Source organism: Anticarsia gemmatalis, chromosome Z, assembly GCF_050436995.1.
Source record: "Anticarsia gemmatalis isolate Benzon Research Colony breed Stoneville strain chromosome Z, ilAntGemm2 primary, whole genome shotgun sequence".
NCBI lineage: Eukaryota > Metazoa > Arthropoda > Insecta > Lepidoptera > Erebidae > Anticarsia > Anticarsia gemmatalis.
Window position 1 is genome coordinate 11,820,746 of NC_134776.1, and position 17,311 is coordinate 11,838,056.

The 17,311-nt window shown below is 38.2% G+C and overlaps 1 protein-coding gene and 1 long non-coding RNA gene across 5 annotated transcripts in view; one reads left to right on the plus strand and one right to left on the minus strand.

The window, feature by feature from the left end:
- Positions 1–17,311, plus strand: part of LOC142986249 (homeobox protein araucan-like) — a 90,849-nt gene that overhangs the window by 52,137 nt on the left and 21,401 nt on the right. For all 4 annotated transcript variants that reach the window (XM_076134640.1, XM_076134642.1, XM_076134641.1 and 1 more), the window contains exon 2: positions 7,161–7,529. In XM_076134640.1, coding sequence (XP_075990755.1) covers positions 7,161–7,529 — 369 coding nt within the window. The remainder of the gene's footprint in view (positions 1–7,160; positions 7,530–17,311) is intronic.
- Positions 7,796–16,944, minus strand: LOC142986101 (uncharacterized). The gene is made up of 3 exons (XR_012960322.1): positions 16,805–16,944; positions 8,516–8,652; positions 7,796–8,063 (listed from the first exon to the last, which is right to left on the minus strand). It is a non-coding gene; the product is annotated as an uncharacterized LOC142986101 (long non-coding RNA).

Sequence of the window (17,311 nt, forward strand, 5' to 3'; positions counted from 1 at the left end):
TAATGCCCAATGGACGGCGATCGAACACGTGGTGAGTCCATTGCTCGCATGGCAAGAGCCATAAATGAAGTACCCGCCGAGTATTAACTACTGGGAATTTGGCCATCGGAATTATCGGCGCAATCCGCTTGACGATAATTGAACGGAAGCGCGTTAAATAACCATTAATTGTTGTCGCGAGCGTGATTGATATTTATCGGTCGGTGCGCGCAGTGGGCCCAAGTCGGCGCGGTGCGGTGCATCTCTAATGGCGCGGTGTCCGCACCAGGCCGCACGTCCGCGCGTGTCACACCACTCACAACCGACGCGACGCGTCATTTCTTCGTGTTTCGATCGCCACGCACGCCGCGAACCCGTTTTTCGTGACAACGTGCGTCACGCACACACCTCATTTCAATTTTACTACAAGAATCGAGCCGTTTTATCGCACCCTAGCCGTATCATTGTTTTCGCAAACGCTGATATTCTAACTGGAAAGCATACCTCGCTCGACATTCCGACGCCTAGTGTGACACTAGACATTAATACCCACATGACATATTGTATATTACGATGTAGACACATTATACGACGCTATGCTCCGCGCAGTGCACTGAGCTCCGGTACATAATAATATTATGTCAGTGCAGTGTAATGTACACTCGACGACACATTATCGTGATGTAGAAAGGTGTTTGTGCCTTAAAATAAAGGAGCATTTGTGAGTGACTATTACTTTTACAGTCTGCTCGGCTTGGCAGAGTACAGCGCAGACTTGCAATATGAATTTGTACGTACTCTATTTTGAAAGGAACGTGAACTTTGCGCTCGACTGTACTTAGGCAGACGGACGCTCAGTGTGAGGCAATTTTTCCGCAGCACCGCAGCAAAGCGCCACATAATATTTCCAAGGAATGGCGCTTGAAGATTTATGTTTATGATACGCATAATAGTGGCGTCAATTGAAAGCTGGCGGCGAAGGAGACGACCCCTTTTGTGTTCCGTCTCGATGCGTGGATGTTTTGTGATGTCTCCACCCATTACTGTCATATTTAAATAGCGCTTAAGGGCTATTATAGGTGACCATTCACAAAAAAATGATTTAAAACGTGATGGTTAAAAGATGCTACTACGTTTACGCTTTACGAGCGGAGATCAGTTTATGATGTCACGGTTGCCTCCGTCTAAGCATGTACGATAATGATGATGTTAAAGCGTACGAAGAGAGGAAAATAATTTCTATGCATGTAGCGACAGTTCAAAATGAGAAAATTTGTTATTTAATGATTGAGCCGCGCAGAGTGGTCGGTCAGGTGGAGCGAGCACGCATGGAGTGCCCGCCCGCGCGCCCCGCGCCCGCCCCTCGCACTCCCTCTCTCTCAAATTAAAATACGACTCCCGTTCGTCAAGCGTCTCAAAAGAAACAAGAGTGGCGTTTACAGCCCAATCATTATAATGATCGGTTATCGATTTGCTGTATGGCGTGTTTTTCTAAACGACCAAAATTTTGTGCGTCCGATTGCGCCGCCGCGCCGCCCGCCGGCTATTCCGTAATCTATTCCTACCGTCGTCACGATATCGTCGATTTATCTTCGTCGTTAACTCTTATAATTTTGGAAAATGCATATAATAACAATTTAATTATTATAATGTCCTCTTTAACATATCCCGTTGGCCGAGGCCAAATTGGAAGAGAGACGGACCTTCGGGACGAGATAATGCCTTTGCTAATGTAATGGAAATTATGAGATCATCTCGATGCCTTTAACTGTTTTTTTTTTTAATAAATACATTAATCTGAGTTTGGCGTTAGGTGGCCGAGGTTAAAGTAGAGTAAACCGTGTGAATCACGCTTTATAATCAAATGCACGCTGCACTTTAGGCACAACATAATTTTAATGAAAATAATTAAGTACATAATTATGTGAATCGATTTTTTTCGCACTCCGTTGTGGTACTTTGTTCATATAATGTATTTAATCCTATAGACTTGCGAAATAGGAGCTCTATGTAGAGAAGCGTATTAGATTTACAATCTACAAAGCAAATGTGTTTGCAAAGATCAGCTTTTTACGCTCATCTGTTTAAAATAAAATACATCAGCTGCACAACTTTTAGTTTAATGCCACTTGCTAGTTAACAGAAGCGTAACTGTCCGAACACTAAATTCAGTTCACTGGCTAATTCGAATGCTGGTTCCAATCTCTAAATCCTGTAACTAGACAGTAGTTCCGGAATTAGTTAATACATTTTTAGAGAGCGAGATTTATTTTTGCTGCCGCAGTTAACTGAACCTATAGATGTTGCCTTAGTTGAGTATTTTAAACCAGATGACAACTGTGCAGTGCCATTTATTAAAAAAATAATAATAACTAGTCAAATACTAATCGGACACATAATTACTAATTAAGATTAGCTTAGCACAAGTAAAACCGCAGTCTAATTTACAAAGAGTTTCGAAAACAAAGAGTATCGATTTCCATCGAAAAATGTTATATGGAAAAACAATCAGCGCTTCTGTCGTTCATTATGGGAATGTTTCTCTTACAAATAATTATGTATACAGAGATCGAAGTATTTATGAAGTATAAATATTATTTCACAAAATCCAAAAATTTGCTTTTTATCAAACGCTCAGTATTTTCATAACTCTTTCAGCAGTTAAACTGACTACAAAACTTTAGGATACTTTTTAAATTCGGCTTCACCACGACTCTAACTATAACATTAGAAATTGAATATTCAAGCTGTCGTACTGGAAATATCGTCTCTCACCATCATCAATATGTATGGAGGCTGACAACGAATAGGTATGAAGGACAAGCGGTCTGCACGGACAGTGTTGACTACGCCCTCGTCCGAATCTCATCAAATATTGACGGCAGACTGAAAGCTTCCCGGCTATCACTGCCTATACCGATACTTACTTATCTACCCGTACACTGGTACCTACAGATCTATTCTACCCATAGACTAGGCGCATACGTAATGGGGCCACGCCTCATTTCAATTATATTTGGCCATCTACATAATGTATGCCGATCGGAATGACCGTTTCAATTTGGTATCAAATGGTTGAAAGTAATTTTATGCAATAGTTGCTTTAATCGTTGGCACGGGTTTGAGTTTGAGCCTCTATATTCTCTATAATTAACACTCTAGTTCTTGTTTTATTAACAGCATAAAGAAACTGGCTGTAGTGGTCCTGTTGTTGAAGAGTGGAGATTTACTCCTTGAATGTGCCACGTCTCTTTATTTACGCAGTGAGTGCATACTCTTCTTAGTTGGTATACCATCTAAGAGTTACAAGATCAACAACAGTCATAACTAGGTTGATACTATTACAACTACCTGAGACGATCATCACCAAATCTGAAGAGTAACCCTATTCTTCGATATGTGTTGTAAATTTAGTCTTTGATCTAGCTGTAACTACATGATACCTGCAACTTACTCTAAGTAGTTGTACGATATAACATAGGGAAGGACTTTAGTATACTATATTTATTTAGGTATCTAAGTGGAAGTTAGAACAAGATAAGTTAGTTGTACTTAGTTCAAAGTCAAGTTACTAGAAACATAAAGATTTTGAACGCAGACTTGGCGTGGACTGAGACGATAAACCCAAGAAATGAAGAAAATTTTGTTTACAATCATTTTAACATTACTTGACAATAAGTACTGATATTTATCCTTTACAATGCTTTGAGTTTAAATAAAATTAACATTATTATTTACTTTGTATTTGAACATTAAATACAATACCTGATAGTGACGACTTAGTGTCACGCAAAGTTTCAAGTCAAAATTATACTATACTATGTTTTAGTAATTTTCCATATTTTATTTTGTCCTTACCCAGCTTTGATGTCAAAACTGATTAGAATATATACCTCTCAGCGACTATAGTCTCTAAAAGTATAAACATTTCGTAAGTTGTCTGTAACATCAAGTAGGTATGCACCCTTAATGAACTAGGATATATTCCTAGACGTTAAGTTTATTTCACTTTTAGTTTTTGTGTTTAAACTAGAATCATTATCAGCAATATAAATTGTGGAAAATATCAATAGAGCGTGCAATATCGTTGTATCATAACAGCACTTTGTCCATAATATCTACTCCATAATTGTTTTTCAGCATGAAAGTAGTGTAAAGTGTAAAAGATAACCGATGTCAAGCCGAGCTTATATTAACAACCGGCTACGTTGCTTGCACCCCCCTCTTGAAAACATCTGATATCGCCCACATAAAACATTAATCCGAAACCCTCTCTTTGCTCAACACTCTTCATTTGACAGATTGGACTAAATTACTGAAGCTTTTTTATTTAATTTAAGGGTAATAGCAATCGTAGGAGTATTTCTCTTTGAGAACTTGTTTGCTCAAGCTCTCCGTCCAAGTAGTTTTTATTGGAACTTTTGTTGACCGAAGCAGTCAAGCGTCTGCGGAGTTGTGCCCCCTTTGTACACAGTGACATAATATAGCTTATATTTGATTTGATCAGCCCTCCGGATAGCCCAGGAAGCCCCGTTATTGCTCCTGCCCTCGCCTTTTTATTAGCTTATAAACGGTCGTTACGTTTCTTAACAAGTGTATAATTTATTGTTCCCCTTAATTACTGAGATTCAATGACTGTCAATGAAATTTGCCAAATAAACGGGTACTTTCCGGTTTTATTGGTTCATTTCGGCTTTGTCAAGCACATATTGTTTAAAATGAAGTAGTGAACATGTTTGTACATTGTACTATAATTTGTATAACGTGCCTATTTGTATATTCATACTCAAACGTAGCCGCGTCGGCAGTAATGCAGAATGAATAATTTTTGTTCAAAACTCACGAGCAAATTTTCTGAAGAATGGCTCGGAGCCCATTAACATTAAATAAACATAATATTTACTTACTAATGTACGTTGCATACACGTATGAAAAACATTTTCAAACACGTTGACACTTACAAATGCTCAATTGTGGTACCTCCTCACTATATCACATTAATAGGTGCATGACTAATAGCTATGTTGGTAATGCACAGTACTGACAGCGGTACAACAACACAATATATCGTTTATTTAATGTTCTTTGTATGTATATATAGGACAGTATCGAGTATAGACAATCGCGGTATTATACGGTGCGATTATCGAGCGGCGTGCGATTGATATCGAAATCACAATTTCATACCTAAATATCGTCGTTATCCATAATTACACAGTGTGTACGTGTGTTATCTTGGAGTATTACTAATTACACGAATGCACGCAAGCAGTGATAGCGATGTTTATACAAATATGGCGGACCAATAAGCGGTTGGTTCTTTGTAATTGTAGCCCGGATTAATCGCGGCGTGTTGTTCGCGCCAACGATTGCTGACTCCAATTTCAGTTGACGAAGGGGGATGCGACGACCTTTAACACGTTTTTTTTCGACAACGAGTAAATTGTTTATTTTGTTTTAATGGAAAAAGGTTCCGAACATACATTGGCAACAGTAATCATTGTGATTTTGATAAAATCCCTATGAACTGGTAAGAAAATAGTCAAAAGGATACATGGTTTTTCGCAAAACTGTCGTAGTTTAACCATGAGAATGACTCGTCAGTCGATGTGACAGTACCTGCCTGACCCCATATTTAAATGTGTAAGACAATTCTCTTATAAAATTGAAGGCTAACAAACCAACAAAGGTACAAGGCATGTCTCTTTGAAGACTTCGCTCTGTTTAAAGAAAACAAGTTGGTACTCTCAAACGGAGCGTCATAGGTGAAGTGGGGTCCAGTGTGTGCACAGTATCTCATGCTATTATTTCTAAGTCAAGCCGGCCCCAATGTTTGACCAAATCTGTTTACATCCCTATTCCCTTTAATCTTTTACCGGCTGAACTGCACTCGTATTTATTAAATAAAGAATTCATATTTGTTATATCAAAGAGGCTGTAGTTGTCCGTACCCACAATATCGTCTCAATAGACTGCATGTTTGCACTTTAGACTACACAACTCATTGTTTAGCTTACTCTTTATTGTTCTAATTGATTGAGACTTGAATGAAGTAATGACAGCGGGGCGGGTCTTATCATCGTGATCACTTCGTTACTAATTAATACGATCACACGATTTTTTATACTAGAGTTAATTAACCTTACATTAGCGGAACCTACATATGTACATCAAACATCATGGTTACGTTTTAAACGTTACTTACACTAAAATAACCATGATTTAAAAAGCGTTTAAAACCTCCCAGACACGCAGTTTATTCGACGTTAAAATAATGAATAATGTATATTAATACGTTTTTGATAAAGTGTATGCGTTTAATCAATCAACTCTATTCATAAACATTTGAGCTAGGTAATTTAATTATTTTTGCGGTTCAAGCACCAAATAGAAAATATTTTTTTCATTTATAGCCCTACGGCTTACAAATTAGGAATAAATGTATTCGATACACCTTGGGGTTAATTACGCGTCATAATAAATTCTAAACGAAAATGGAGGAAGTGAACGAGAGTCATCTATTTATAATATCAACACGAAATTACAACGAGTTAAACAAGACGTTACGATTAACAAATTGTGCCGATCACGTCGTTACTTTGATCAGCGGAGCGCTAACTCGCTCTTCATAATATGTTTACTAATTATTTCCACGAAGTAATTCGAGAGCTCTTCAGTCGGACGGGACGATGGGCGCGTCACAGAGATGCTTAGATTAAGCGGATGCCCCTGATATTATCTTACCGCGCTCTGCCCTAGAAATGGAATTAATTTGCATTCATTTAAAAATAAACGTACAAGAAAGCGCTCCACTTGTTAGGTGTGCTCTCAAATCGACCGAGTAACAATTTTTTTAGCTGTTAGCCTGTTAGAGGTTCTCTCGAATGAAATAATTATTTTGGTATCAACTACAAAATCAATTTGCTTTACCTATTTTTTTCTTATTAAAGGACCAGTAACTTTCTTTGCTAATTGTAGCCAATGTCTTGGTTACTCGACACTTAGTATGATATAAATGGTCATCATCATGTATGATCGACATGTAGTACCTAAATGTATATTTCATTGGATTTTTCGGTCAGCTTATAGATTTAGATGAATCGTACGTACCTACATTTAAAATGGAAAAAGCTATGGGTGGGATGGAACATAATATGAAATGTTCGTTTTGTGTTGCACAGTTGCTGGTGGGCAGCAGCGGGGCGGGCACCGGCGGCGCGGCCACCTCCCCAGACGGGGGCTCGAGCTCGGCGCCGCCGCTTTCCCCGGGCGGCTCCGGCGTCGCTGGAGGCGCGCTGTCTCCAGGCGCCGGGAGCCACGCCAGCACGCCCGCTGCATCATGCTGCGACACGCCGCGCCCCATCATCACAGACCCAGTGTCCGGTCAAACCGTCTGCTCTTGCCAGTACGACGGAGCCCGCCTCGCCCTCAGCTCCTACCCGCGTCTGTCCAGCGCGGCAGTCGGCGTCTACGGCACGCCATATCCCTCGACTGATCAGAACCCCTACCCCAGCATCGGAGTCGACAGCTCAGCCTTTTACTCACCTTTGGTATGTAGTCTCAATTTGTATAAAAAATTTTTTAAATCGTCGATGCTTCAGGAAATTTGGTATCGCACCATGTTGTTCTAGATTGTTCTTAAGTATATAAAGTTTAAATCAATTGAAATATCTCATAGACCAAGGATTTATAATCAATGTTCAATGTTATTTTATCTGAAGAACAAATTGGTGTCGATGTTTATCGAAACTAACTTATTGAAAAATACAAGGTTTGGTCTTTCGTGCTTATATTTCTTTAACGTCACATCCGGAAACATTCGTCAGTTATGATACAGTTTATTTCATAGTCGCCAGTAACCTAGTCACTCGTACTGTTTAGCTCCTAAAGCAGAATGAACAGACTGCAAATTGGTACGAATAGGTCGTTTGCCGTTTGCCCGTATACGAAGCAAGGTTTATCGCTCTCGACTGCGATACAACGTGTTTGGCTTTTCTGGCGTGGCGTGCGAGCCACCGGCGAACCGGTCCGGGCGCGCTGGGCCAGAAAACCACCGACACCTCGCAAACCACGCCGCCGCCGCCCTGTCACGAAACATTAATATTTAAACTTAAAAATAAATTCAAAAAGCGACCGCCATTATTATACCAATTACACTCTATCTCAGTTCAGTTCTGAAGGTTACTTTTATTTTGTTTCAAATGACGCTAAACTCGGTTTGTATTTTTCTCCACTGTTTTTAGAGTTATGACAGTTGTTGTATGCTTTTCCATAAATTGAAATAAGTATGCAATTTGTGGTTTGCTAAAGAATGGCTGGACCTGCTACTCGTTTAACACCTTGTCTGGGCAAAGAGGACAAATGGGCGGTCGGTATATGCGGCACCCGCAATCCTTATATGGCTCTATAGTCACCGAAGAATCGAATGTAGCAAGCTACCGCGTGCCTGTGCCTGACTTAGTAGCGTAGAGTGTTCGGAGTTAGTTAAACATTCATTTGATTCCGGCGTTTTTCAACTTTCAGCCGATTTACTTACTTTTATTCGTATCTCGACTTCAGCTATTCCCGTGAAACACATGTGAAATCCGTTAAGCCATGAAAATCCTATTGAACGTAAAATGATTCTTTTTTTTCGTTTTCAAGAGGAAGTTCAAAGAGCTTAATCTTGAAGTGCTGAAACATTCACAACGGATGTTTTTACTGAATAAAGGAGTGAAGCTTGGCACGAATATGATATTATGTTTTAAACGCCTTTGGTTATGGTCATTCGACTAACATAGATGTGTGTGAAAAAAGATCTTAATTTCTAAATGTATGTGGTACTATGTTATGTTACTGTGTATAAGCAGAGAGGAAGTTTTTAATCTAGAAGCCTCTACTTCGTTGGATCGACGAACAAGCGATTCTTGAGAGGACAATAATACCATAATTTAATTGATAATTATTGACTCAGTTACATGAGGACTTAGTTTAGGTTTCTAGTTATCGCGTAATATTATCAATAACAAACATTTTTTCAAACAAATATACCAGTGAAAACATTTCCATTCTGAAACCCTAATTTATACAAATTATATGCTTTTAATACTGGTTTTAAATTGTTAATGCTACTGTAATTTCGTTGTGCCTACATCGACATTATCTTAATCTCATTATATCTTTATCTTACTAAGACTCAGAAAAGGATGTATTCTTGGAATGGTCAAACTAGTTCAATCCCTCGGCTCTGGCAAAAGTAAACGTATAAAATAAATGAAATATGTTTGAAATAATTATTAATCAAATTAATAACATCACACACAAAAGCATTCTGATATTTAGTATATTAGTAAATAGTAAACAATCAAAGGTTGACCTTAAAACTATTCTAGCTAGTCCAATTAAGTTTATCTGTTGCTAGTTTAAAAATCACACTGAAAATAAGTGCAAATAGAATTTATTACTTAAGTAAACAAAAAATTTAAAGAACGTACTCCATGTTGGAAAAGTTTTCGATGGAACATTGATTTATTCATGTGTATTTTTATGAAGCCGGTATGTACTGCATTAAACACCTATTCTGGGTAAGGTGCATATTTCAGAACAAAAACGTAGAGTTCGTTCAACTCAAATTATAATATAATGTGGCAACTTTTGTTGTTTGCTGGTAATTGTGGATGCATCCTAAACCGCCGGCAGCGAGATCTCTATCTGTCATTTATTTAACGAAGTCAGTACGTACCTACGCTCTGTGACCCTGCATGTTTAATAACAGGTGTTTAAATGTACGTATATTGTCATTGTGTGTGCCCTGTTCATACCTAACTCACGACAAGCCCGGCCGGTTCCGTGCAAGCGACGATTTAGCGAACAATGACGACGCTCCACCACAAATACACTTGTGTCTGTTTCTGGCTATGTAAGTCTTCATATACCAACATGGAACATTCAACCTTAGCGCTGAAGGAACAAAGTGTACAGTCGTACAGTGGGGTTGTAAACCGTTGCGAGGGAAAATATTCAACTGCCATTTTTGTACACGAGCAACTCCGGTGGCGGCGTCTGTTCGACTTGCGACTTACAATACGAGCAGCGCCATCTATTGTATGCGTGTGATAATCAATAAAAGGGGTTTGTTTGTGTAACCGCGTTTTAATGACATCAACTTAACTATTTATTTGAAAGATTTTGCCAACATGTTAGTATTATAGTTTTGTTAAAAGTGCGTTTTAGTCAGTATGTAGTTGGATAGGATTATATCTAAAAATGCAATCGGTCCTACATAATATCAATATAATAATATGTCTAATAAGAGACGTTTTAAAGCGAAACATAAAAGTTCTTTTCACATATTTATCTACGCTTTAGTTTATTTGCCCTTTTCATACGCAGTCATACACCTTTTGACTTCATTTATTTTATGAGAATGGATTAGAAAGCTTTTTTTTCCACCTTTGAAGATAAACCCATAAATAATTCTCATTTAGTGATAAATTTGTTAATTATCATTTAACAAACTCATGGCGAATCGTAAAGGGAGGCAATAAAATCTGTCGTCATTCTTACAAGAACATATGCACCAACATGTGTCATAACTACGTATATATCTATGTCTCCCGCTCGTTTATTGCAAACGGAAACTTCAACCAAACCCCTCTTCAGTGTTATAGCCCACTGATAGACATATGAGGCGACGTTCCAAATTAACGGCCAACCAAACAGCCTTGTGCCGCCGTGTGATCATTATCAACACATCAAAAAGAGTGCACCCATCAAACATTCGCGCTCAAAGCTCTATGCGCTGTTCAATACAACAATCGAATTAAAACTTCGATAAGAAAACGAGAGAGGCACAAAAAAACGAAGCGTGCCTCGGTCGACTATAAAAACGTAACAAAACGCCAATTTAAATACATCACTAATCTTAAGTCAAAGAGAATAAGTTTAGAAAAAGGAGACCAGAAATTCAATTAAAAGAGGGCTAAGGAGCGGGAGGAGAGATGCACAAGAGCCACGCGAGACTGAGAAGGAAAAAATAAATAAAAGTCAAGAGAAATCAGGCGAATTGAGAATAGCCATTAAGGTGTTAATGAGGGTCTTATTAAGCCGTCTCCTCCCCGTGGGTGGTCTGCCTGTAGTGCTCGCTTTGTTCATTAATCACTGCAGATTAAATTTCGACTTAATTATCAAATGTGTATCACGAGCAACAATGGAGGATGAAGTTTTGATAAAGATGTCTTTTTGTTTGCAACTCAGTTTACACGCGTCGATAATGCACTTGGTGCCATTTGTGATGTTTACCAGCGGGAGTTTAACAGTGAGGTACAGTTTTCACTCAATTGAGTGTTTTCTGAAATTTGTAGTCTTATAAATAATAGTAATCTATTATGTTGTTTATTCTGTTGACGTGGAGTGTTAATTAATGTGAATGAATTACTTTTTTTACATCATTTTCTATTAGACTTTGTGCTGACGAAATACAGATAAGCACGTTACATTCATAGTTAAATACTTACAGTAATCAGCATACTTGAGTTAAATTACTTTATTTTTCTCTAAGTCACATTTTTACAGAACAGTAAATGAAATAAGTATCATTATTTAAAATTTGGGTTTTGGTCTACGATTCTTTGATAGATAGGTACACAAAATATCTCTAGGGCAGTATTTTTCGTAAAATAGATATACTGATTAAGAAAAACTAGTAATAAATTCATATTAACATTGCTGTTTAAATACGACGTAGCAGTTGATTTAGTTTAAAACCTTAGAATTTCTGAAATACGCTAATTCTATGGGATATATTTTAACGCGCTAATAATTATGATACGCACTATACGCAGTCCGTAAATATGTGAAAGTTTCAGTGTTTCAATCATAAATTTTTTTTAACAAAGACCTGTTAAAGTTGTCATAAAAATGATTTATACAAAAGCACATTCTGTTTCTTCTGAATAGAATTCTAGAAAGCCTTCAAACAGATTCTTCAAGCAGTGTAGAACATGTTCTACACCGAGGACGTATTCTCAGAATTAATAATGTTGGATTAATGTCACTTGGAACAATAAAACGCGCCTGAAAATGGGCACTTAATCTGAATGTGGGTGCTTATTCTGAATGTCCATCGTTCGAATAATTGAGTTTTCACATTCAATTTCTGAATACTGTTTCTTGATGCAGTAAAGGAAACGTAGTTGTTGCTTATTATGATTTTGCATTCGATTCAGTCTTTGCTTTGAAATGTTTCGGTATATAAAATACTTCGTCATGTATGCAAAGTGAATAGGTGCATACCTACTTTTATTCAACAAAGGTGCGCAGCGCTGTTAAATCTATTCCATCTTTAAAAGGATATTTCAGTTATTTGCCCGATAACGCGAGTTTGTTCAAACACACAAAGACAATATTTCCTAAGCTTTGTAAACTTGACAGAGACCTTGGTATCTTCTGCGTCTATCGAGTATGTTAGAAATAATATACGCTTTCAAATTGAATAGGTATATCATAAATATCTTAGTAGACGTCTATTACCCACATTACTCTTTCGTCAATTAATTAGTCAAGAGCGACCTTGCTTCTGAGTAATGACCATACTTCGTTTTATTTTCTTTTTAATTAGCTTGAACGGGAATGAAAATTCGACAACAGTTCAGATTGATATATACCATGTCTTAATTTGAATAGAGTTGCGAGTCGTTTAACAGTCAACGCGTGAACATGTGTGATAGAACAAACATGTGTGCGCCTGTCTGTACACAAGTAGGAGTATTCTGTATGGATAAGCTATCTTTAGATTGGGCGGTGTACTTAGATAGATAATGTGTAGCATAATGGCTGTTTTATTTGATAGAATAACCACGCGCATTGATTTTACCGCTAATCGTACGTTCTGTCAATTAGATTTTAGTATTCATAATATCAAACTGGGACATGATGTGATTTTTTTTATTATTTATAATTAAGTAAGTCAGTTTATAGTGAGATTAGATTCTCCAAATTATAATTTGGAATAATTATTCTCTCTGTATCTTGAACGCAAAACTTTCAACACATGCCGCGCAATATCTTCTCTTGACATTAAATGTGTTATGAAACACTCCGTGTAAAATACTAATAAAAAGGTTACAAATATCTTTCGATCATTTGTAGCTTAAGTAAATAGTGATGCTTTTTAATTAACTAAGACATAAAAATAAACAATACACATTGCGAGCCTTAGACATTATGAAAATTCCAATAAATACATCCTTAATAGTCTAATAGCTCGAAAGAACGACGTTTTTTTTGTAAATTATAACTGTCAGCTATGAGTAACGATTACTAATATAAATTATCAACAAAAAGCAGTTAGTGTCAAACTTAATAACTGTGGCGAAGCATTTTGCGAGTAAATTAGAAATTTTGGAATTTCTTTACGTGTAAATATCGCCAATACGTTTTATGCAGGCGCGATAAGTAACATGTGCCGGTTTTTGTATTTGTAATGACAACGTGTAACTGTATAAGCGTTGTAGTACATAATATCAACCGCCACAGCTTTAATGATGCAATAGAGAGCCGGTGAAACGTGGGTGGGCTTATCAATAGGTACATCGACGATTTGACATAAATGCGTTATACTTAGATTACCTATGTGACAACCGATAAAATGTTGTAAAGCGCCGCCTAGCAGTGATTGACACCGCGCATATTTACACTCAGATATCCTGACGTAGATACACCTTCTGTATCGGCCGCCTTATCTAGTGGACACATAAGCGTTTTAACGATACGGCACAATCGAAAGATGGTCGAAATACCGTCCAAAATACATAATGTGCTACGATAAAGGTTGCTAGTAATTCACAAACAATGACCGTGAACAATCCCCGCAACCCTCATCTCACCTCAAAAGCGTTAATTGCTCCGCAAATATACTCATCTTCGTAGTAAGCGTTTACTTGCCGACTTTAATGAGTGGTCAAACAGAGTGAGCGGTCGCGCGGTCAGCCACGCTGTGGCTCCACCGCTAATAAATCTTCGGATTTTCCCCGATTTCCCGACGTCCCGCGGCGGCCGGCGCCCTACGTCCACTCTCGCGCCACTCTTATAAATTACCTACACGCTTTCGCTATAAATCACACAATGGTCGGGCTAAATGCATTTACTATTGTTTGAATACACCTCGAACACTACTATCGTGACCGATGTCCCTGTGTGTTGATGCATATTTCATTCGACGATCATTTTTGGTCTGTGCTCTCGTACCTACATGTAGCCAATATAGCAGACGTTAGTCAGCAATCTTGGACGATACAGGAAATTTGTTACGTCCCTTTGTTAGGTCCGGAACTGAAGGATATTATGACCGTTCCGTGTGAAGGCGTTCGCGATTAATGTTAAGCGAAAAGTTTGGCCGGTCGCTTGACCGAAGGAAACAGTCTAATGCGTGATAATTGAAAGTTTTACGAAGAATCGACGAGGGGTGGGATTAGCTTGAAAGTAAGCTATTATATTGTGTGTGCCGTTTACTAAGCGATCTGTGACCACTTAACAATATAAAGGTGCTTATTTCGACCGTTATCTCGGCCGGAAGTGAAAAAAAAACGTGATCCAGGCGTAATTTTTGTCCGCGCCGCTCGCTTCGCCCAACGCGCTAAGCATTAGTCGAATAAAAAACAAGGTGTCGATTAAACTTGAGATAGCTTTTAACTACGTTATTATTTAATTTGAAGTTTGTTTTAGAATGCCGTAGCTCCGTGTTTTTGAAGTCATTTGCATAATAAGAAAGTTTATAGAAGCAAATTATATATGACGTAGTGACTGTTTGTAGAATACTTGAGTACCTATCTTACAACAGTAAATACATACGTATATATACATTGTATCAAAAAAATTTAAAGTATTTAAAACGTAGATACGACCACGCCTTTTTTCCACAGGGGTAGGCACTGCAGGCAGAGACCAAAACACGTCAGAGAATATTAAATATACATATTATAAGTGTCAGTAGAATTGTGTTAGATGATGATTACAGGAGCAATAAATACCTGACAAATATGATTCTTTACACAGCAATGTATTAAAATTGCGTTAAAATCGTAGAATTTCGAAGTTCACAGCTAAGCATTGAATATTCAGCAGCACACAAAACAGAGACGTCACTTCACGTAATAGCATTATCTCGGATTTAACAAAGCATTTTTGACACTTTATTTCTTTTGTCATCATTTTACACAAAAAATTACAACAATAACAACAAAAAGGCAAAATTTTACGCCGCTTATAATATTGTGACACGACAGAGAATCCTATATTGCGATCAATTTGGGACCACCGTAGTAGTGCGGATACTAATTCAAAATGGAATAAATGATACGTCAGCGACAACAATGGCTCAATGAAGACATCTCGGCGTGCAAGCGAAGCTCTACGATAGGTACACATTGTATATTCAGCGGAAAATAATCGCGGAGAAGCGCTTTACAGTTGGTAAATTTCGAGTGAGTTTTTTGCGAGTTATTGTAGCGATTCGGACAGATGTCACGGGCAGGGAATCCACGACAACAAAAGCGCCCCGGGGGCGCATTGTCCTCTCCCCCCGACCTCCCCGAGTCACCCATTAACGCTGACACCTCTAACATTTATTTTTGTATCAAAATAATACATATAATTTATTCAATGTATTTATAGCTATATTCAGTGTATAATAGTCATTGCTCTAAATGGTTTTTAATGTCCTTATTTTATAAGTAGGTAATTTATAAGTGCAGTGGAGCCTTTACAGCTGCGTTTCACCCTCAAATGACGGCTATTAGCAAGACATCAGATAAATACGATGAACGCGGGGTTATATCGTGAGCTCTTCAATTCTGCTTCATTTTAATTTGAGACTCACTCTCTTATCGTTTAGAAATTTAAACATTTTGTTTTTGTTTTCGACTCTAACTCTTAGAATAAAATGAATTAACAATGTCCAATTGGGTATCTATCGGAAGGTTTTACGAAGAAAGTTAATTTTGTAACTTAAGTCCTGATTTGAGGGGTTCAGCTCTTTATAGCAAAAGCTTTTAGGTGCAATACTGGGTGTATAGTGACTGATAGTGAGTAACTAATAGTTTCACTTCTTTAATAATTACCTGAAGTCTTCTTATACATGACACTGTTTGTAATTACCGGGTGGAACTCAGGACAAGTTGTCCAACATTAATCAGCGAGAACTAAATGGTATGAATCTTTCATGGGTCGTGGACTAGCTTAACTTTCTTGTGTTGCGGCTTAAATAAGCGGAGTAATGTAGACAGTTTTAGTGAAGTTGGGGAGTTGAGGAAACGAGGATTAAGAGTGAGGTATCGGCGGTCGGTGGTCGGTGCGGAAGGCGCGCGGTGGGCCGCGGCAGCCGCGACACCAGCTCCGCGAATCAATCACAGAGGCTCAATAATTGATCGCCCTCGGCGGCTCCGCGACCGGCATCGAACTCACTCTCCCCCGACCTAATTACCTCTCTCGCCCTCCACACGCGCACGGCTCATTAACAACCGTCTGTTGTTTGTTCTCCTAATTAAAGTGGAGCTTTATCGGTCTCGGGGCCCGTCTAATTGATATCATTGCGAGCGTTTACGATCATTGAATTACGTCGGCCGCGATCGGTTACCGTCGGGTTCGGCAGTTAAACGTGACCGCACATTGTCTGTGTCTGAGCTCCAATTGACTTGTTTAATCCTGTTTTATTGTTTATTTATTTATGGTCGTCTGAATGACGCCCAATTTCTCTATCAATCTGCACCTTCGCGCGCAGATTAGTTAGGTATCGGTTATTTTCGTGTATAGGTATTCAATGGCACTTATATGCAAAGAAAATACTTACTTGTCACGCTTATTCCACATTCACAATGCTTACTAATAAGGGTCTTTCAATATTTTAATGGCTGCACTTATACAACTCAATTCCGAATTATGACATTCTCAATTTTCAATAATAAAGTGTTGTAAGAAGAATTGCATTTGATTAAGAACACAATGTCATGCATAATAAAATAATATTAATTCAATGCCAAAGAAATAACTTTCAGTTTTCGAAGTGGAAAATAACCAATTTCGTTTAAATCACAATCTAGCAATTCTTTGATACCCGTGAAATTGCCGTAACGAAATAAATGTTAAATAAAACGTAAAATAAAATTATTGTGCCTCCACAAACAAATAATTGGAACGGGAACGTAGCTAAAACGCCCGCGCCCGTCGCCGCTCGTTTTATGGCTTATTTGGGGGAAAGCTTTATTGAACTTAGCCACGTTGTCTGCGCGACTAACAAATACAGCCCTTAACTCGAGTCCGCCACGACTCAGAGTGGCGTGCCGCCTGCGGTTGCGTC